Here is a 23,272-nt window from a genome sequence, read left to right on the forward strand (position 1 = left end):
ACTTTTTCTTACAAACATGCAGCTTATCATGGATTATTGTGATGTTTTTATCAGCTGTTTGGACTCTCATTCTGACGGCACCCATTCACTGCAGAGCAATCATTGATGAGACACTGATGCAATGCTTCATTTCTCCAAATCTGATGAAGAAACAAACTCATCCTAATCTTGGTCAATCTTCAGCAATATATATATATTCCGAATATATATATTTTTATAATTCATATTATCTATGATTACTCTAATTACTGACAATACAGTATTTTTAGGATCACAGTAAAAAAAAAATGTTTTAAAACAATTGATTTTTTAAAACTTAAATCAACAAATTAAAGGCAGGTTTTTTTTCAGTGATGAGAATTTGAAAAAAATAATATGATACAAAAAAAGAATCGAAAGAGTTTTAGAACATATTGTTTTCTATTAGTTTTAGACTTCATTTTCTTCATGCAAAATGTAATTTATTTCTTTGTTGATTTTGGGGTGAAACATGATTCATGAAGTCAATTGAATTTGTATAGCATTTTACATAATACAAAAAGTTTTAAATCAGCTTTACAAAAATGCATGATATTAATGTTTATAGCAATAATATATTCATGGCTTACATTCATATTAAGCAGATTAGAGCTTGTGACAATCATATTAATCACAGGCTCATATTAATTAAGTCATTTGTCACCTAGCTGGGCTATTTAAATGAACTGAAAAAAAAGCGGGAATAAAATTATATAAAACAAGAAATGTTCGAACGTTTGGGGTCAGTACAATTTTTACTGTTATTTGAAATAAATAGTACTTTTATGCATTAAATTGATCAAAAGTGACTTTAAAGACATTTATAAAGTAAAATAAATAAATTCAAAATAAATGCTGCTCTCTCGAACCTTCTATTCATCAAAGAATCCTGAAACAAATGTATCAATGTTTCCACAAAAGTACGAAGCAGCACTACTGTTTTCAACTTTTTAATCATTGCTTTTGATTCGTTCAGGTGAAATATGGTTCACCCTAAGTCTTATCATCATATGATGGTCTTGGTCTTCACTCACTTCTCGCAGTCTGGCCTCCAGTTCCAGCACTCTGCTCTTGTTAGTCTGCTCTTGCTGTGTCAGTTTCTCCAGATGTTCCTCCAGCTTTGCATTCTGGGCCTCCAGTTTTCCAGCCTGAGATTCCAGATAAAACTTCTGCTGCCTGAGCTCAGATATCATCTCCTCTTGGGCTTTCCTAAAGGTTACAAACAAGACTTTGAGAGCTTTTGAAAGAATAAATTGTAAAGTTGAAGCTGTCTCGCAGAGTTTCTAAAACCTGGTAGAGCTAGTTAACCATGATGGTTGAGCTAGTCTGGTGGGAACAGCATCTAAATCACATATACTGGTGACAAACTCAACAGGGACAATATGAAGCTGTTATGAAAGCCTTGATATAATGCAAATACAACAGGTCATAGTTCATTAACTCTGTCCTTAACCCTGAAAATCTGCTATCATGGCACATTAGCCTAAAAAATAAACCCTTTGCATTCACCAAACACGTTTCATATCCAAACATTTATTATTCATTGATTTGAATGGCATAAAATTGACTGTGAAAATACAATCTTAATACTAATATTACATTGAAGCATAAAACAATAAGCCAAAAGACCCTTGCAAAAACGGTAAAGCGATACAGATACTATATATACATATATTTAAAAAAAATATTTTATTTGTTATTTCTATTAGAAAATTATTAGTTTTAAATATTCAAAATATATTTATATATTTACAAACTATAACTTATAATATAATAAAAGGAGATTCCTAGAAGACCCTTCACAATATAACATAATATCATAGTTTATTTAAATAGTTTTGTTTCTTCCTATTTTTGTTTACAGCAATACATTTTTCTATTTTCAGTTTCCTTTTAATTTTTGCTTTTGTAAATTTGCTGTGTGCTTTTGTATTTATTTATTTATTTGTTTGTTTATTTTTTGATTAGCTTTAATTTATTTTATTTCATTTCAGTTTTAGTAATTTTAGCACTTTTTTTAGTAGTTTAAGTGACTGTCGCAGATATTTACTTTAATGCAAAACAAATGTATTTGCAAAGAACACCACATCCAAACAAATGTGTTTTACTGTGTATTTTTCGACATTATGTGGCACAGCTTGAAGCAGAATGGCTAATTGCTTTTACATAACAACAACAGTCAACAGCAATATGATAAAAACAAAAAACAAAATTAATTTAATAATTAATAATGCACTAAAAATAATCCAAACAAACAGCTCTCCAGTCAAGTAATATAGTGTGTTAGTCTAATTGTAGGCTACAGAAAATCATGTCCATCCATCACTGAATCAGCTCAGGTCTGTAAACTCACATGTTTTTCTGCGTGTAAATGCTGCTGTTGGCTGCCAGTTTGTTAGCCTCGGACAGCTCAGCGATCCTCTGCTCCAGACTGCTCATCTTTGACTCCATGGCATTGATCGTCTACATAAAACGGAGTCAAATTTGACACCATAATTCAAAGCAGAACCTTAGTTCACTAATGACCAGACCAGCGTGTATTTCTTTCTGGTTAGTGCTGCTCAAGCTGGGCATCAGTACAGTCATCCAGGTACAGTATAGTCTTGTCAAAATGAACAATATTAGCCTTTCTACAGTACTGAGTAGGGTTATTATAGTTAACTAAATAAAATTATTACTTAAAATAAAAGTAAATATTACATTTGTTAATATATATAATATATAATGAGAATTTACTGAGATGAGCTAATTCTGATTACTATCAATACAGTATTTTTACTGCAATACAGTAAAACAATTATTGTTATACAATGATTTTTTTTTTTAATCAACAAACTGAATCCAGATTTTTTTTTTACAGTAATGAGAATTTTTAAATCATGCCATGATAAAAAATAAAAAAATCTATTTGAATTTATTGTAAAACAGCACAAAGATCAGTGTTAATTGACAGGGTCACACTATGTCATTTTTCTCAATGAACAATGATAGTCTTTCAGAAAAAAGCCAAATAATGTGTTACCGCCGCCTGGTCGCTGATCACTTTTCCCCGCTTGCGAGATTCCTCCTCAAACGTGCTCTGCTTGGACTCCAGCAGTTCCTTTTCAGCCAAATCTGCCTTCATTTGAGTCTCTAAAACCTACAAAACACAAGCACTGGGTTATTACACCTGACAACCGAACAGAGAGAGCCCTCAAAATGAGCCCTTTAATGGTTTAATCTAAGTCAGGATCTTTTATTCACTTGCTATAAAATTAATAAGGAGCACTAAAGTATATTGTAGTATAGTATAGTATAGACTCAGTGTTGGAGGCAAATCACTCTACGTTGAACAGTACTGATATTTTTCACAAGCAGAAGTGTGTGTGTGTTCGGCCCGACCTTGATCTTGTCTTCATAAAGCTTTTTCTTCTGTTCCAGGTGTGTTTCCATACGCTGCGCTGTTGACTGCGTTTCACGCAAGTTCTCTTCGAGTTCCTGCATTCAGACGATAGAGGAAAAACGAATGCCACTGAGACTTAATTGGAATATCTGTTTCATACGGAGAGTTTGACTGGGTATTTTTCCCTGAAGAAAAAATTTAAAAGCGTGGGACTTCAGTAAAAGTCTAAATCTTATTTATTTTGGGAAAAACAGTAGAGGCCATTTTTTTTTAACTGATAACATATTTCCATTAGTGCTATTCAATATTATTTATATACTTTCAAAGTAGCTATTTATTATTTATTAATACTAGCTTTTTCGTATTTCTAGTGTTTTCATTTTTCATTTTAAGGTTTAAGAATCTCGTGCCTTTGTCATTATTATTATATATATTTTTTTAAATATTAGTATTTACGTCTCACTTAAATTTTTTTTCATATATTTATATATTATTTGTACTTTTTTCAATTAATGAAAAAATACTTTATTAACTTGTTAGTTAGTTAATTGCAAATTACCGTACATATATGTAAAAAAAAAAAAATTTAATGGTTTACTATTTCATTATATGTAATTATACAGTAAAATACAGTCATATTTAGCATTTTTGGGAGTACAATCCATAACTTTTACTGCAAAAACAGTAAAAGTTATTATTTTATATATATAATTTTTAGTTAGTTATTAGTTTATATACAATGTATAGTTTATTTAAATTGATAAAAATAAATAAAAATATTTAATATTTTTAGTTTTTATTTTCATTTTATTTACATTTTAAAATATTTCTTTTTCTCAGTTTTAGTCAGTTTTAGTACTTTGACACTTTTAAAATATACGTTTTACACATAATATTTATATCTTATTTCAGCCTTATTTCAATTAAAGATTTTTTTTTATAGATAAGGCAAGGCAAGCTTATTTCTATAGCACATTTCATACACAAAGTGAATACATAAAAACGAATTAAAATAATCACAACAATAAAAGCAGAGAATAAAGCATTTGAAATGATAAAAAAAAATTATTTAAAAAGCATCAAAAGAGTATGAGGATACATAAAATACAGTGCAAATACAGTGGATATTGCTTCTGCTGCTGATTTCAGGTAACATTCATCCTAACCCAGGCCCAGAGTTGGCCCAGCTTCAAACACCAGAGGAAATTCAAATGATTTTTTCATCTTAATGTCAGAAGTTTGATAAATAAGTTGGATTCGATTTGAATCTGGGCAGATTTGACTGATGCGGACATGCATATAAATCAGCTAAAAACACATCGTCATTGTGACACACATGATCGTGGCCAAAGACTGAGATGATCCACTGCAATCTGTCACTTTTGGAGCCGTGACAGGGCCAGAGAGCATGCTGGGAGCTGTGGAAGAGAAGCCGTGACATTGCCAGGCTAAGCAGGTTAAAAAAAAAACACGAATAAAACTGAAAGTGTGTGCGCGTGTGTTTAATGCAAGCATGAGGCTTTGAGAGGTATACCGTGCATGACTAACAAGCGTAGCGCGTCTTAATTAAATAGCTTTATTGCATGCATGTGACACCTCCAGACATTTCTGGAGCACAGCAATCGCATTTCTTTGACATGTTGTGTTGAAGTGAATAACTCCAGTGTTTACCTGTTTGTTTGTGTGTGTGTTTAGGATACAGTATGTGTAAATCAGCGGGAGTTCAGCGCTTGCTGGCGTCTCAGGCTTACCATGATTTTGTCGGCCATCTGTTGGATCTGCTGTGACTTGGTCTGAATGTCTTCTTTGAGTTTAGTTTCTCTCCTTTCCACCATCTCCAGCCTCTTGACTTGGTTCTCCAGGGTTTTCTTGCCATCCTGTTCCATTCCACATAAAAGGAAAAACCACATTCTGATGATGTTCTCCTGGCAATTTAAACTGAAAAAAGAGCTTTATGTGGAACATCTAAAGTAACTGATTTTATTCAAGTCAAAAATAATGTTACTTAGCATCACTTACTCAAATTGAATGCATTAGGTTTCACCAACAAATTACTTTTAGATCAGGTAGAAATAGCTTATGGAACAGTATTTCTATTAACAAATCAGATTTTAAAGTTTAGGTTAGGTTGTGTATAAATTGTAAACAATGAGTAAAATTAGTTCAAATATATTGAGTCTTGTTTCCTGAAACATGTATAAAAATTAATTGAGTTATGCTTAAAACAAGAAAAATATCTGCCAATTGGGTAAGACAAATAAAATTAAAAGGGAAAACAATATTATTTTTAATTCCCCACTGTCAGATATTCATTCTGCTTTAAGCCTTTTTTAAATCGAGAAAACATGACTAAATACTCATTTCTTTCAAGTACAAATGTCTAAACATTCTTTCATCAAAATTTATCAAAATTAAGTTTACGCTTAAATGGGATAATAAAAATTAATTTTATTAAAAGGGAAAACAATATTATTTTTATCACCCCATTGGCAGGTATTATTATTATTATTATTATTCATTTTAAGCAAAAACTTAATAAAAAAAGACTGAAAAATCTGATGTCATTTTCTTAAGTATATATGTCTTGATTTAAAATGTTTAGATATTTATATTGGAAAACAAGACAACACTACTAAGTAATTTTTTGCAGTTGTTGAACTGGAAAATCACATCAGTACAGTCATCAACAAAGAGCCAATCTGCTGTGAGCTTGAGGCTAAATGTCAGCAGAAGAGGATTACAATGGGTTAATTATGCTGTTTACATTTGCATGTACAGTATATTCATGCATTGGGTAGATGCTTTAATCCTAAACAGGTAACACTGAGTTCAATCCCTACACTTTATTTCATCACTTCATAATTACCGTTTGACCTGGAGGAATTGTTTATCCATGCTAATTCTTTGTGCAATGACAATAAAGTTGAATCTGATCTATCATATTCATGATATTTGCAAATAAAGCCATTTTAATTCATTCAGACAGTGAAAAGTGTCTGTTGAATCCATGCAGTGTGTCAGAGGAGTCATACATCACCTCAGTCTCTCGCAGGCGTCTGCGCAGGCTGTCGGTGGAGTCCTCTCTGGTCTGCAGACGCTCCAGGTCTCGCTCCAGACGCTCTTTAGCCTGACGGACGTTCTGCAGGAGTTCAGTGGCTTCTGTACTCGCTTTCACGGCCTGAGAGAGAGAGGGAAGCTGCGTTATAAAAAAAAAAAAAGGCTAAAAATGCTACTGTAAAAACCTGTTAAATGGTTAACTATAAGTTACCTCACCATATCCCCTAAAAAACTGTTAATGATTCAACATGGCAATATATGTAACTACAAATTATAAAAATTATAGTTTTTGAAAGTACAAACTATAAATTAACATATAAGTTCTTTATAGAACAGCAATAGGCTCAGAACCCGCCTACTTCCAATCACTATTATGAATCTAAATCGCCTCCAGAAGTCTGAGATCCTCTAGTGAGCGACACCTGCATGGTACTATCACAGAGAGGCTCAAAATCACTTTCCAGAACATTCTCGTTCACCATTCCTGGCTGGTGGAATGATCTTCCCACCCCTATCCAGAATGCTGAATCCCTGACAATTTGCAAGCGACAGCTGAAAACTCATCTCTTTCGAAACTACTCGGCTTCATCGTAGTTAAAAAAAACAAAAAACAAAAAACACTTTCTCTTTATTTATTCCTTCTTTTTCTAGCTTGTACTTATTTGAACAATGTCTGAAACTTGGTATTACAAGCACTTTCTGTGTCTGTTTGCCTTGCTTTATGAATCCCCCAAATGTAAGTCACTTTGGATAAAAGCGTCTGCAAAATGACTAAATGTAAATGTAAATTTAGAGTGCAAACAGTAAAAGGACATATGTGACCCTGGACAACTTGGAAATTGAGATTCGTACATCAGCTGAAAGATGAAAAAAAAAAAAGCTTTCCATTGATGTATGGTTTGTGGACCTGACAATATTTGGCCGAGATATAACTATTTGAAAATCTGGAATCTGAGGGTGCAAAAAAAAAATCTAAATACTGGGAAAACCATCTTCAAAGTTGTCCACATTAATTCTTAGCCATGCATATTACTAATCAAAAATGTTTTTAGATATTTATGGTTGCAAATTTACAAAATATCTTCATGGAACATGATCTTTACTTAATATCATAATGATTTTTGGCATAAAAGAAAAATCGATAATTTTGACGCATACAAAGTACAGTATGGTTTGGTTATTGCTAAAAATATACCCCAGAGACTTAAGACTGCCTTAAGTATCTTCTTGTAAAGCATACTTTTATTTACTTTATTGAAATTCTTTTATTTATTTTTTTTATTCATTTTTTTTTTTACAGTGTATGGTGCTTATTACATTTTAAGGTAAAAAGCAGATTTTGGTAGTTCAAGTAGCTTTATATATTATATATTAAACATTATATCACTTTAACCAAAATATATGGTTAGAAGTTATAAAATATATACGCAGCAATATGTTATTCTTTGATACCAGAAACACATTTTTATTTTGAATTTCAGGCAACTAAAACCACAAGCGTTTTATTTATTTATTTATTTTTTTTACTGTAAAAGTACAGTAAAAATACAGAGGGGGGTCTATCATCTAACTACTGCTGTGTGATCCATGATATCTCAAAACACATTTATCTAAATAGTGCTTTATACAACACATATTGTTTCAAAGCAGTTTCATATTAATAAACAGGAAAATAAAGGTATTTATGTTGCAAAATTAATCAATTACAAAAAAAAAACATCTCATTTTAGCTATATATAAAGCATCTTTGCAAAAGACAATAGTGTCATCATTTAGCTCAAGTCAGTTCAATATTGATTCAATATAGTTCAATAACAGTGTTGGTGTTGCAAAGATATTTTCAGTTTTATTATTTAAAGTTATTATCAGCTAGCTCAGTTCACTGAATCAATTATATTACTGAATATAAATTTTTAAACAAACAAATCATGTTTCAGTTCTTCAAGTAGGGCTGAATTTGAAATAAATGTGCACAGTACCTTGGCAAGCTTCTCCTGGAGTTCTTCCATCTTTACTTGTTGCTCTGCATTGGTCTGAGACATTCACAAATAAGCAAAGCTTAAATACGAAAAACAGCTGCATTAGCAATTTGCTTATGTTCCAGACTGGCTAGTGCTGGTTGATGATTTATGATTTATGATGATTTATTTCATTTACCATGGGAGTATTGTTGGTTAAGGTAGTTAGAACTGAAATACCGTATGTTGGTCAAATGGAAATAATGAGTTGTCATATCAGATGTACCTTCTGCAATTTAGTCAGAATTTCTTCCATCTCAGCTTTGCCTTGTTCTTTAGCCTGCAAAATGAAAACATAGACTGATGGCATCTCATCTAGCGTGCATCAGCAGGACGGTCCTCGCTTAGATCCTGAACAAACCTTCTGAATCTTCTGCTGGTATTCCACAGCCTTTCGCTTGAGCTCCTCGCTGGTCTGGCGAGACTCTTTCAGTTCGGATTCGTACAGGTCACTGCGGCGGCGAGCGGCGGACAGGTTCTCCTCCAGCTGACGAATAGACACACGCATTTCCTCCAGCTGAGCATGGTACTCCTGTGGGGGCATACATGGTTAAAATGCCACTTTAGCTACAGAAACACAATCAAAATGTTTTATTATTTAACTTATGTGGAAATGTACTGTATGTTGCAGATGCTTTTATCCGAAGTATCTTTAGTGCAATGTAATCTGACAAAAGACAAAAGTCTGACAATAGAAATAACATTTTTTTTTTTTAAATGGGAACAGTTTATTGAGATATAATTTGATAAATATATAAAATAAAAGTGTGTATGTGTATTTGGTTGAGTATTACGTTTGATACACCAGGCTTTTATGGCTTGTTATAGTATTGTATCATATGATAAAATAAAATAAAAATCTGAGTTTTATTCAGAGGACCAAACTGAGCAAATATATGTAATTTGGTGCAGATAATGATGAATGAAATTCTGATAGCCTGTAATGTAAATCAATAAGATCTTTATAACAATATCAGATACTTGCATAAAATTATATACATATCATTCCTTACTCTATATCTCCAATAAAATGTCTTTGTAAGATGATATTTAAATGCTTAGTTTTATGATCAAAACATCCAATTTAATGCAATACAGAGAGGATTGAAAGAAAAAATAATAATCTAATTTCCTAAAAAGCCTGATCATTACATTTGATACTCATGATTTTTCTAAAAAAAAAAAAAAAAAAAAAAGGATGTATGGATAATCAAGTAAACCTGCTTCAGTCCAGTAAGTGTTCATCTTGAAATATTATAATAACAATATCAAAGCTATTCTTATGTTTACTTAGTCTTAAGATTTCACACCAAAAAGATACGTGAAGCAACAGCTGAAGGCTGTTATAACTTTTGCATAAAGTCTAAACTAAAAATGTCTGAACTATCAATCAGATGACAGAAAGCGTACAGTAGATTATGTGCAAGGTTTATCAACAAGGTTTTGATCACCTTGATAATTCAAAGGTGTTTATAGGGTTATTTTTTGTTTAATATTCCTGCGTTCAACATGGCAAACCATTCATATGGTTGAGAAGCTTAGGTATAAAAGAATCAGACTGGGTTTCAATGCAGCACTAAGCAAACAGTTTTGTGTAAAAAATGGCAGAATCAAATAAAACAGGCGAATCAGAAGACCTTTGTGAGAACATGAGGCAGAGGAGATGAAATCAGTCTGAGTAACCAACCGCAGGATATAGAGAGAGACCAGCACATGAAAAGCAGAGCGCAGAATTGGATACATAAGTGTGCAGAGTGGGTGAAAGGCCAGCGAGTGGGCGGACGGAGTGAGTGTGCCAGTCCGAGTCCAAATCACCCCTTATCTTTCATCAGCCATTAGCTACAGGTCACAAATCACATCCATGTCATGTGTGACAAAGCCACGATCAACTAACGAGATGTCTTATGGAGTTTAGCGATAAACGATAGCCTGTGGCTACGTTAAAGGGGAAAAGGAAATCCAGTATGACAAGCATAAAAGATAGAATCAGTAACTGTCTGTGTTTATTAAATGTTGGTGTAAAGCATGCTGGCTTTTGGAAATTGGGTAATTTGCATGCAGATTTTTTGCTGCACAAGACTTTAACTGATGGACTGGAGTGCTGTGGATTACTTGTGGATTATTGTAATGTTTTTATCAGCTGTTTGGACTCTCATTCTGACGGCACCCATTCACTGCTGAGCATCCACTGGTAAGCAAGGGATGGAAAAAAACTCATCCTTATCTTGGATGGACTGGTGGTGAGTGCAATTTCAGCCAGCTTTACATAACATAACATGACATGACATAACATAACATAACAATAACTTTCAGAGCGATTTTTCTTCAGATGAACGATAAAAACATTGACAGCCAGTCAGAATCAATCCTGCTGTAATGAGCTTGAGAATTTAAAGCAGCAGATGCATGTGCGCTTAGAATATACAGACATTATCGTTCGCTGGTGTGGAGGCTAATATAGTAATCTTTATAGTTATCTTTATAGACATCTTTCTCGGTGTGAACAGGCATTAAAGTAACAGAAGGCTCCTATGAAGGGCGTAGCTTGTCAAACAGACACACATAAAGTTAGTTTACAATGCAAAACTGTTATCCAATCACAGTGGGTGTTTACTTCCAAGTCTTCAATGCGGCACACCCATAAAAAACGAGCATTTCTCAAGTCGACCTCAAAACTAGGGTAGAAAATAGCCTACTACTTGTTGATTTTGATGTTTTTGAATGTGAAAACCAGGCAAACGTCATAAGTGGACCTGAGACAACAGTATAAAATAATAAAAAAGCCAGTTAATGACCCCTTTAAGGAATGACACAAGTGACTCCTTTTAAGGGACCCTTTACTTTTTTTGAAAATAGGCTCATTTTTCAACTCCCCTCGAGTTAAACAGTTGAGTTTTACCATTTGCCAATCTTCAGGCCTGGCGGTAGCACTTATAGCTTAGCTTAGCTTAGCATAGACCATTGAATCTGATTAGACCGTTAGCATCTGGCTCATGGTAAATTTATATATCTCTACACTTGTCTTTGCTTAGTTTACAAATATTCATAAATATAACAAAACAAAACAAAACGCATGCACACAAAGAAAGTCTGACTCTATGCAGCAGAGTTTGAAAGCATCAACTAAGCATCGACGAAGTCCTGTGAAACCAAACTTAAATTTTAGCAAACCAAAGAGCTTGATCAAATCAAAGTATAGGATAAATGAAAAGTGAGGACTTAATTTAAAGTCTGCTTGCTGCTAATTTGAGACCTTTGCCGGTTTGTCACGACAGCATTTCAACGGCATCTGCAACATCCTTCACTGTGAGGTATCATTTTTGTCTCCATGGCAACTGCAGTGCGATGGAGCCTGGCTCTGGGGGAGACGTGCATGCAGCAGCAGAAAAACAGGCTCTTTTTCCATTATGCTCTTACCTTCACAACTCATTCTTCAGTCTTACAGTACGTTCACCGTCACTTTACTTGTGGCTGTAAGAGGCCATCACTATTTAACATAGTCTTTCAGAAGCTGAGATGGACAGACATCATTTGTACTTATATCAGTAGGACTCTTATTAGCATATGCCTGTGAAGCTCTAAGGGAATAATCTTAGAAATCTGTGAAATGCTCACTCACTCAGACCCGCCAGTGCTAAAGAAAGACACATGTCACACAATGCCCTAGAATATAAACATACTTTAATGAAGCACAACTCTCACTATCCTGAAACCTCTGGTTATGTCTGTCAGAGGTACATAAACCACTGCAGACACACAAAACTAAAAAACTTTTAAAGGCCCCTGTATATTTTCCAAAAACGGTACCACTTTACAATGAAAGGCTTATGAATTTGATTATTATGGAATGTATGAATTGATAAAAATGTACAGCTTTAAATGCACTTACGTAAACAAAGTCATTTTGGATAAAAGCTGCTATGCTCATAAAAATCTGCTAAATTCATAAACGTAAATGTCTCCTAGAAAACTTATTTTTTTAGTTTATAGAGCTCTTCGCTCACTGGATTAATATGTATTGTCAAAAGCACTATAGAAATTCAAACCTGTTCTTTAATTTCCTGCAGTTTGTTGCTCTGCTCTCGTATGTCGTGTAGGAGCTGCAGAGCTTTATCATCCTCCTGCGACACCTCCATGCGGGCCTGCTCCAAACTGCGCTTCAAACTCTGAAATACACACACCAAACGAAGAAAAAGTTTCATAAACCAAGCCGTACAGTTCATGTCCTGCCGCATTTCCACAAGCAGACAGTAAACCCACGCTGCATTCGGTGATATAGGTGGCCAAGTCTTGTTCTAAGATGGTCCTTTGTGTTTCAGAAGCCTTGAGCTCCACATCTTTCTGCTGCAAAACTGACTCCAGGTCTGACATCTTACGCTGCACTTTTGAAATCTCCTGCTCCATCTTTCAGAAAAACAAGGAAAAAAGAGACATCAGTGCATATATGAGGGATTTCATTATCCATAAAATAACGTAAGATATGCAGACGTACCCTTATATATGACTGGTTATTCTCCTCTAGCAATCTATAAGCTCCGGCTCTGAAGGTCTTGTTCTCTGTGTGCTTGTAGGCTGAAAGACGAATGAATGAACGTGCCCTTTCTAGAAGAAATAGAAAGAAGAAAAAAAAGTTGAAGAACATGAAACCATATTTAAACAGTAATTAAACCAAAACACATGACTGAAACTTCTACTGTTAACAGTAAAAGGTGAAAAAAAATTAAATGCTCCATTTCAGCTCTAATTAAGCCAAGATATATGTAAATTGATTAAACTTTGCGATGCAAATCTCAGAAAACAAAGACGCTCCAACAAAAATTATAATACTGCAGTTATAAAAAATGTTATACCAAAAGGAGAAAGAAACATGATGCCAGGACACATTTGTATTGCAGTGAGATTAAATGTATTTATTTGTTATCCAACTAGATCTGAAGAAAATCTCTCTTTGATATTATGGTCCTGTTTAGCAGCAAATCACATTTTATCACATTTTATCATCCTTTAAAAAAGTGCTAAGAGAATTATGTAACATTTATATTGTCACAAAAGATTTCTATTTCAAATAAATGCTGTACTTTTGAACTTTCTATTTATCAAAGTATCCTAGAATATATCATGTATCAGTTTCCACAAAAATATGAAGCAGCACAACTGTTTTCAACACTGATGATAATCAGAAATGTTTCTTGAGCAGCAAATCAGCATAGAATGATTTCTGAAGATCATGTGACACTGAAGAGTAATGATGCTGAAAATGCTGCAAGTTTCCATCACAGGGATAAATGTCATTTTAAAATATATCAAGATAGAAATTGTAACAATATTTCACAATATTACGGTATTTAACAGTATTTTGCATATAATAATAACATAAATAATGCAGACTTGGCAAACAGAAGAGACTCTTAAAAATGGTAGTTACATAGCACAAGCGGTGCATGGTGAGTTCACAATCAGCATTTCTCTACACTGGAAACCAAAATACTGATTACATCATCTTGCACTCAGGGGAACATACCATTTTTGTCCAATCAAATATTCTATAGTTTCTAGAATGTACACTGAATCCTTACTGCCTTTTACTTTCCGAATCCCAGGAAACAAAGTATTTTCTGCGCATACGAGCTCAGCACGAAGTGTATAGTGCAGTCTATTTTTAACAAGCCCGATCATATTAGACATGCACAGACTGTTTCTAACTGCCACTCTCTACTTGGCATCATCAGAGATGGAGAGAGAAAAAAAGAACGAATAGCTCTCCCAATAAAAGCACAAGCATCTCTACTCCTCTATAACATTCCCTCTTGCTCTCTGGCTTTTTCTTTCAGTAGCCTGAGGCTTTACAATTCAGCATTAGGGGGCTTATAGATTACAAAACACACAGAATCCAAAAGATGCTTATGGAATCGCTTTCCAAACCCAAAAAAACTCATGTTCACATTCACAGAAACGTGCAGCCAGCAGTAACACACACACACACACACACACACATTATTTCCACACTTGTAAACCACTTTTAAACTCAATTTTAGAAAATGACAACAATATGCATGATTATTTGATGTGTTGAACTATACTGCAATCAAAGTTCAAAGTTTTGAAAGTAAAAACATAATATTTAATGCATTTTTCCTCAACACTGAAACAAACTGTATCCAGTACATCATTAAACATACTGTGGGTTAGTTACATCACCTGAACATGCAAATGATCATGCAAAAATATGATTATACTTCTGAAGCCAGCTGGATGCATAATTTAGTATGTGGAAAAGCAACACAGTGTTTCAAGATGAGGCATAACTGAATTATTCTGATCTCTTGGCTAATAGTGATCTCTGGGGAATAAGAGAAATTCAGCTGTAGAGAACGAACAAAAAAACTCATGCAAAAAACACAAACTCTCATGCTGAAGGCCTGAATGAATTAGAAATCACTGATCAAACATGATAGAACATTAATGTAAACAAGAGCTTGGATGATTGACAAATAAGGTATAACTGATCGGTTTAATATGTGAGCAACAGGTCTGACACTTGAGCGTCATTCTTTAATGTGGCTAGGACCAACTAAATCACTAAAATAATTAAGAAATAAAAATTAAAAAACTATAAAACTAAAACAATTTTAAATAAACATTTAAAAATACATATATATATAAAAAAAATATCAAAATAAATAAGGAAAATAAATATTGAACAAAACACTTCAAACAAACTGAAATAAACAATGAAATAAAATTAATGTTAAAATAATCATTTTCAATCAAATAAATAAACAGTAGGTCATTCTGAGTGATCACCTAAATTTGAAAAGACAGACAGAAAGATGAACTGAACCGGAGAGCAATTCCAGCTGCAGTGTTGAACCGATTCGCCACTGAGAGTTTCAGCATTATCCAGTCTTCTCATGCATTTGCCTTACGTGAACAACCAGCGTTTTTGTGGAACTTGAATGAATTGGTGTCACTGTAAAGCCACAATATTCTAGAAATCACAGATTTGGAATGAATAGCTTCTATAGAAATTAGCATTCAGGTGCCAGATTAACATCAATAACATGGAGGAATCTGTAGGTGTTCTCTAATTTTGATCAGAGTTCTTTTTTAAATATCTCGAGTTTTTTATACTGTGCTTCAGAAAAGATGGATGGATGGAAAGATAGATAGATAGATTCTCCTTTCTGAAGGAGCTGTTGCAGAAGCCTCATAAATGGAATGCACAAAGAGATGCATGCATCAAGTTTTGAGGTCATGCACTGAGTTCATCCACAGTAACACTTTCAGTTCGCAAAGATCAAATGATACTCTGTTTCTCCTGCTTGTCTCTATAATCATAGAATGGATGCCATCCGGGCTACAGTCATGACCACGCAATCCCTTTACCTGATCAGCACTTATGCATGAGTGCTCGCGTCAATCGCATTATTATTTCCCCAAAATAATATTCAGCTATCAGTGTGTGTGTGGGATAGTGTTTGAGAGCTGAGAAAAAGCTCTCGAGGATTACTGAGCGTGTGCATCTCGACATACTGCAGGCTGCTGCATGAAATTATTCTCACTGTCAAACTTACAGACACTTTTAGACAGCTCTGCATTAATGTTAATAAGGATCACTGTATATTAATAAATGGTATTCAAATACTATATCCATAATTCTAGATTTGTGCAATACTGATTGATCCCTGCATGCTGACGCTGTATTGGTTATCATTTAGATTTTGTCTGATGATGTAATCATAAAAAATACAAATAATGACAAGCTAACAGAGCTTAATAGGAGTGTTTGCTGGTTTAGGATTATAAAAGCAATTAAAAGCAAAAAAGAAGAAGAGATTAACTGAACTAACTAACTAAACTAATATTTGTAGGTTTAGCAAGGTTTAAGTTCCAAATGTCCAACTATTTGCTTCAGCATGTGTTCTAAAACAGAGCCAATCCAGTGAGAGGTTCAGACAGTTTAAGTGGCTTAATAACAGCTTGAGCGACAGAAAGACACGATTCCCCTGAAATCTCCAATTGCACGATTAGAAGACTTAGAAGTCAGTGGTAACAGAATGAGGAAAACATAGGAAGTGATGTGGTTTATGGGCGTTATGGGGGTTTGTTAACACATCTAAAAAATTACTGGTATTTGTTGATGCATTTCCCAGCAAATTGCAAACAAAAACATTAACAGATTCTTTGAAATGGGGGAACATAAAAACATCCATATGAGTTTTTTTTAGTAGCAGTGCAGAGAGGGAGGATGAGAGAGAGAGGTAAGTGCTGTTACCATAGAAATAAGTCCATTATGCACCTTCTTGCTACTCTTTTCCTCATACATTTTTATTTCACTACACCCACACACTGTATTTTTCTCTCTCAACATACTACAGGCCGGTTACCTGAACTCAAGGCTGGGAATCAATAAATATTTGATTTTGCTGAAGTAAAGTGGTGGTGCAAAACTGTCACGATGCCAGGGTGGTTGCCAGAGCATTTTGATGCAGTTCCTAGGGTCAAAAGACCCCATCCTCTGGATTTGTCCACTTGTTTTCTGGTGAAAATGGTGCATTTGATCAATTAATAAAGTACCTGTGCACAAAGTACACACTCAACTTTAATACTTAGTGGTTAGATCAAATCACTACAGAATAAGTCAGCTGCAGTTGTGTTGTACTAATGACCAGCACAGTGGTGATATTCTGTACAGACCTGGTGTCATGACACGCATTGAGAGTTCACACGCTGACAGTGTTGGCACCACTAGTCTTAACTCTCTCTCTACACCCATCTGAGATGCCACCTGGACGTACAGTATTCTCAGCTTTTATATGATCACTAATGACAATATGCAACAAGGAGTCACATATTTAACCTTTTACAGCAAAACAATGAACTGCAAATCCACAAAAAACACTGGATCGCATAAATATTTTTCTTTGGTTCAGTAAATAATATTAACACACTCATACCTTGTCAATACTCACCCCTAAAGGAGACCGGCTTGAGCTGCTGTTCTGCTGTGGCTCCACTTTAGAGAGGGCAGGTCCAAATGAAGGAAGCCCAAGAGTGTTGAGTCGTCCTGGGCAGCCATGAGCTGGAGAACAGGCATCTATGGCTGGAGGTTTCCGAAGGAGTCATCCTCAGAGTTCTTGAGAAACAGAGGAGTTGTGCGGGAGAGACGGATCAGATACACTTGAGTGGGAAGAGAGAGGAGCACTGAAACGAGGAGGGAAGCGAGCTGAATCCTAGAGAAGACAGAGAATCGTGCACAGCCTTCTCTCGCTCACTTTCTCTCTCTCCACTGCAGAAGCTCTCTATAATCACAGTAATACAAGCAGTAAGACTGACTCACTGTTGAAACTCTCTCTCTTTCTCACTCAGAACTGATATTTATCTTTTCTCCCCACATCTGATTACAATTTAGACATTTTGTGCCTCACTATCTATGTATGTCTTTATTTCTATAACATATTTTGTAAGAATTTTTAGACAATCTATCTATCTACCCATCACGCTCTGACACTCTATGTATCATGCTATCTGACATTTTTTCTACCCATTGCTCTATCTACTTATCACACTCTGTCACTCTGTCTATCATGCTGTTTGATGCTCTATATACATATCACACTGTTGCTCTATCTGTCACACTATTTACCTGTCACTCTATCTATCCATCTGTCACTCTGTCTACCATTTACACTCTGTTGCTCTATCTGTCACTCTATTTACCTGTTTCTCTATCTATCCATCTGTCACTCTATCTACCTATCACACTCTGTCGCTCTATCTGTCACTCTATTTACCTGTCGCTCTATCTATACATCTGTCACTCTATCTACCTATCACACTCTGTCACTCTATCTGTCACTCTATTTACCTGTCGCTCTATCTATCCATCTGTCACACTGTCTACCATTTACACTCTGTTGCTCCATCTGTCACTCTATTTACCTGTTGCTCTATCTATCCATCTGTCACTCTATCTACCTATCACACTCTGTCACTCTATTTGTCACTCTATTTACCTGTTACTCTATCTATCCATCTGTCACGCTGTCTACCATTTACACTCTGTTGCTCTATCTGTCACTCTATTTACCTTTCGCTCTATCTATCCATCTGTCACTCTATCTACCATTTACACTCTGTTCCTCTATCACACTATTTGACAATCTATCTATCTACCTATTGTGCTCTGTCATTATATCACAATATATGATGCTCCATCTCTCTATCTGTCTATCTACATATTGCACTCCATCACTCTTTCTTTCATGCTGTCTGATGCTCTTTCTACATATTGCACTGTCACTCTATCTGTCACTCTATCTACCTAGCACAGTCTGTTGCTCTATCATACTTTTTGACAATCTATCTATCTATCTATCTATCTATCTATCTATCTATCTATCTATCTATCTATCTATCTATCTATCATGCTCTGTCGCTCTATCAATCTATCTGTCACTTTCTCTACCTGTCACACTATCTACATGTCGCACGCTATCTGCTTCTCTATCACAAATCTGTCACTGTCTATCTAGTATATCTATGGTATATATCTATCTACAGTATCTATATGAACAAAGCCAGGCAGACAAAAGCTAAAGAAAAAGATTTCACTGTTTCTGTTAATATTGATGCAGCATTTGTATAATTCATAACCTGCCATGACATGCATAATGATCTCAGATAACAGATATGACAGGATCATTGCTCCCTCCATTAAGCTCGGTGTTTGACAACTTTAAAATGACATCATAAATTTGGAGTTCCATCCTTCCTGACTTGTCATTTTTTCCTTGAAATGAGTCCAGCATCTGAGTAAAGCTGCCTTTTTGGCATTAACTGAGTTACATCTGGATTATTTTCATTGATGACAAACACAAATTAACGTGTTCCTTAGATGCTGTTGACACTGCCATAAGGAACTCTTCAGTATGAATTCATTCTCAGCCAAAACTCATTAAAGCCACAGTTGTCCTAGTCAATTTCACATCTAAAGACCGACACATTTCTTAATGAAAGACTAGCTTATTGTATATCATTCCATGACTTATTGACTGAGGAGAGAGTGTTCATTAATAGCCAGCGAAGTGTGACAAAGTTTTGGCAAGTGGCGTGATGCTTCCTGTCAGCTTTCGCATTATGTTTCATATCAAGCTGCTAAATAATTCCACAGATAACAGATTGCAGAATAATGTCCAGACTGATTGTTACTAATAAAGACCATCATCAGTGGGTGTACTGTTAGATATTTAGATGGTTGTGTAGTATAAACATTATTGTTAGAAAAAGAAAGGAAAGGGACAGAGACACAAAAGCAGCATTTCTCTCTCAAACACAAGCATTCTAGCAATGTTACCAGGCAACAGGCTAGTGCTGATATCTGAGCCAATGACAGATGAGCATTTATAAGGGTGGACAAAGGGGGGAAAAGTGAAAGTTTTATTCATATTTTAAGAATAGATTGTTTAGGGCTACAGTTACGTCATATACCATTTACATCCATTGAAAATGCCAAGTGTCATATGGATGTTTTTTTTTTTTAGATATTACTCATCCAAACTGATTGTTTGGCAGTCAGATGGCATTCTGGGATGATTTGTCAAAATACCTTTAAAGGGATCAAATAAATTATTATCATAATTTAGCCTACTACATAACAAAAGGAAGTTTTTTAAAGACTGTCCACACAACTTATAGAAACAATGTCCACTTCAAAAAGAGACATAAAACACATACATTTATTACATATGTACTATATGTACTCCACATGAATTGTACGCTGAATAATTTTTAAATCATATGATGCTTCGGGTGAGAAACAGACTGATATTATTAGGCTTATTATTCAGCAATAGTGATGTGATCACTGTGAACAGTAATAAAACTAAATTATATGGATTTTTAATATAAATATTTATTTTTGAATTAAGTATTCATTGGTGATTGAACAAGTGAAGCAGAATATGAAAAACAGATTAAACAGATAGCATTTAAAGTGGATCTACTTTTGTAAATCTTGCATTTTACTGAAAAGATGTAATGCTGTGATATGAAAGAAAGTGTGCAGTGATAAATCGAGTGATAAAGAGGTTGATTTCTTGAGGACAGAGAGGGAGAGAGTAACGGATTAATTGCAGTCTGAAGTTGTTTGCGTGGGGTGGATGGAGCCTTCAAACATCTATCAGCAGCTTAGAAATGTGGTGTGTGGGTTTACTTCTAATTTCTGCTGCGTGTTCATTCAGAGTCCTCAACATTTGATCAATATCTCACGAGCAGCAGTGCTGTTAGTTACTGTGTTGTTTGTTTGCACTCTACCAATGGAAATACTAGCAAATGACGCCGAAGGAAGATGAAGCAAAACTTAGCAAAGCAAACTGAAACAAGCTGAGTGATACTACTAACTAGTGATACATCATAGCGCTGACGGACTCTTAGCCAATCAAATTAGAGCTCTAGAACACACCGCTGAATAAAAAGCCTTTTATATGAGCGAATCAGTGAATCGTTCATTCAAGCGATTCGTTCCAAAACACTGATTGAGTCAGGAATCAAACAAGTGGGTTTCTTCATGAGCCATGAGTCATTTGCAACATTTTCTTAATAACCGATTCCTTTAGGAGCGAATGGGAATAAGTCAGTCTTCTGAAAACAGTGAAGCCATGCAGTATTGTAAATAAATTCAATGCAAATAATAATAATAATAATAATAATAATAATAATAATAAACATTAAACCAGAGACTAAGATGGTTTGCTGGTCTGAGCCGGTCTCAGCCTGACCTTGATCGGCTTATGGCTGGTTTTGATGGGGTTTGAGCACTTTTTTCAGATGGTCAGGTTAAACCATCTTAACACTAGTTTGGCCAGGCTGGAAGGCTGGGCTTATACTGGCTAAGACCAGCTGTAATCAGTTAAAACCAGTAGTGAGTGAAGCACATCATTTAGTATGGAATCGTAACAGCATTAGGCTGAGCTTTATAAAATCATAAATAACCTTTATTTTGCTCTTGACTAGGTACACCAGAATGTCTTTGGGAAAATATGTTTAGATAAGGAAGAGCGCAGCTCCCTCCAATGGATTGTGAAGGAACTGCATAGAAATATTGGGGTTCTTATGTAAGTAATAATAAATGTTGTGTATTTAAAGATATGCTGCTTTAACAGCACAGTATCTGTAAAAGTGTGGATTGTGTATGGATTGTATAACAGCACTGAAAGTCTTTGTATTTTCTCTTTGGCCGGCAGAAGAGAGCTATGGGATAGTCAGGACTATGACTCATATAGCATTATATAAACGATAATGTATTCAGCTAAGAGCTTCAACAAATGCATCATAAATTAAACAGACTGGAATAATAATCATCAGGACATTTAAGAGCTCTTGTCCTCCAGAGTTTTCAAGAGCGACAGAAAATAAGTGTTGAAATCAAATTAAATAACATTAAACTGAGAATGTGATATTTAAATTGATTCACATATTGCTGAACAGCATAAGCAAAGAATCTACTGAATATTTTAATTAATAATGCAGCTAAATGTGTAGTTACGTATAGATTTAGCATGCATTCAAAAGATGTTGCTGTAGCATGTTGGATGTTGCCTTATATACTGGTGCAATAATAAATGAATAAATGTATTACTTTTGCACTTTTTAAGGCTGCACTTTTTAACCCACAAGAAAAATATTTAGCAATTTGTAAAAGTTATGAAGAGCACTTGTTTTCCACCAGATGGCAGAATTGATCTTCATGTGGTTCAGCATCACGAATGTTTACAATGAAATACTTGGGTCCCGCTTACTACAGTAAATAGTACTGTCTACTGCCAAGAGTTCAGTGCTCATTTAAAAAATAATAAAATAAAAAATAAAAAAATAAGCCTTTTTTGGAGATTGATAAACAATTCTATGAAAATGTCTTTTGGCAGATATTTTCTTTCTTTCATTCTTTCTTTATTTACTATATCCTGTATGTTTTGTTATTTACATTTATATTTATATTTTGTTTTATCAAAAAATAATATATTTATTTATTTATTTATTTATTTTCTCCTTCATATGTTTAATTTACTTCTTTATTTTAATATTTTAATCTGTCTATTTACAGATCAAATTATTTGTTTCTAAGTGTTGTATTTATGTATTAAAAATATTTTAAAATGAATATATACATTTATTTATTTATTTACTATCTATTTTTCCTCCTGTATGTTCTCATGGCTCATATGTTTGTTGTCAACACCAAAATTCTTTTTTTATTATAGTTTTTATTTTGCAACACTTTACTCGAAGCCTTTATATATATATATATATATATATATATATATATATATATATATATAATGCATTAGTAAGTATTTTAATGCATTAATTTAGTCTTGTAATGTACCTTATAATGTCTTGTATAATTATAACCACATTTATAATACATTCATCTATAATTCATTCATCTATTCACTGTTACAACTTTAGAAAAAAGATTTCATTAAACAACATGACAAACAGCCAGTTTCCATTGTAACAAGGAATCTGCATATATTATAATGCATTCTAAATATACAATGAAAATAATGCATTGTAATGTTCATTATAAATATCTTTATAATGCATAATACATAAAGGCTTTAAGTAAAATGTTACCATTATTTATTTTTCATATGACCAGTTAGTTTCAGAGTGTTTTCATGCATAAAAGTTAGTATCATAATAAATATCTGTACATTTAGAAGATGACATACCATTTTGCAGTGCAATGACTAACACTTAACAAAAGCTCAACAGATTGATCATTTTGTGTCTG

At 34.2% G+C, this 23,272-nt stretch overlaps 1 protein-coding gene across 6 annotated transcripts in view; it reads right to left on the reverse strand.

The window, feature by feature from the left end:
* Positions 1-13,051, reverse strand: part of LOC132114962 (citron Rho-interacting kinase-like) — a 56,525-nt gene extending 43,474 nt beyond the window's left edge. For all 6 annotated transcript variants that reach the window (XM_059523372.1, XM_059523371.1, XM_059523369.1 and 3 more), the window contains exons 1-12: positions 12,968-13,051; positions 12,736-12,879; positions 12,522-12,641; positions 8,837-9,007; positions 8,702-8,755; positions 8,437-8,490; positions 6,438-6,578; positions 5,152-5,277; positions 3,400-3,495; positions 3,041-3,157; positions 2,372-2,481; positions 1,053-1,227 (exon numbers count right to left, since the gene is read on the reverse strand). In XM_059523372.1, coding sequence (XP_059379355.1) covers positions 1,053-1,227; positions 2,372-2,481; positions 3,041-3,157; positions 3,400-3,495; positions 5,152-5,277; positions 6,438-6,578; positions 8,437-8,490; positions 8,702-8,755; positions 8,837-9,007; positions 12,522-12,641; positions 12,736-12,879 — 1,308 coding nt within the window. In that variant the 5' untranslated portion in view covers positions 12,968-13,051. The remainder of the gene's footprint in view (positions 1-1,052; positions 1,228-2,371; positions 2,482-3,040; positions 3,158-3,399; positions 3,496-5,151; positions 5,278-6,437; positions 6,579-8,436; positions 8,491-8,701; positions 8,756-8,836; positions 9,008-12,521; positions 12,642-12,735; positions 12,880-12,967) is intronic.
* Between the last annotated feature and the right edge of the window lie 10,221 nt (positions 13,052-23,272).

This window comes from Carassius carassius, chromosome 34, assembly GCF_963082965.1.
Source record: "Carassius carassius chromosome 34, fCarCar2.1, whole genome shotgun sequence".
Lineage (NCBI taxonomy): Eukaryota > Metazoa > Chordata > Actinopteri > Cypriniformes > Cyprinidae > Carassius > Carassius carassius.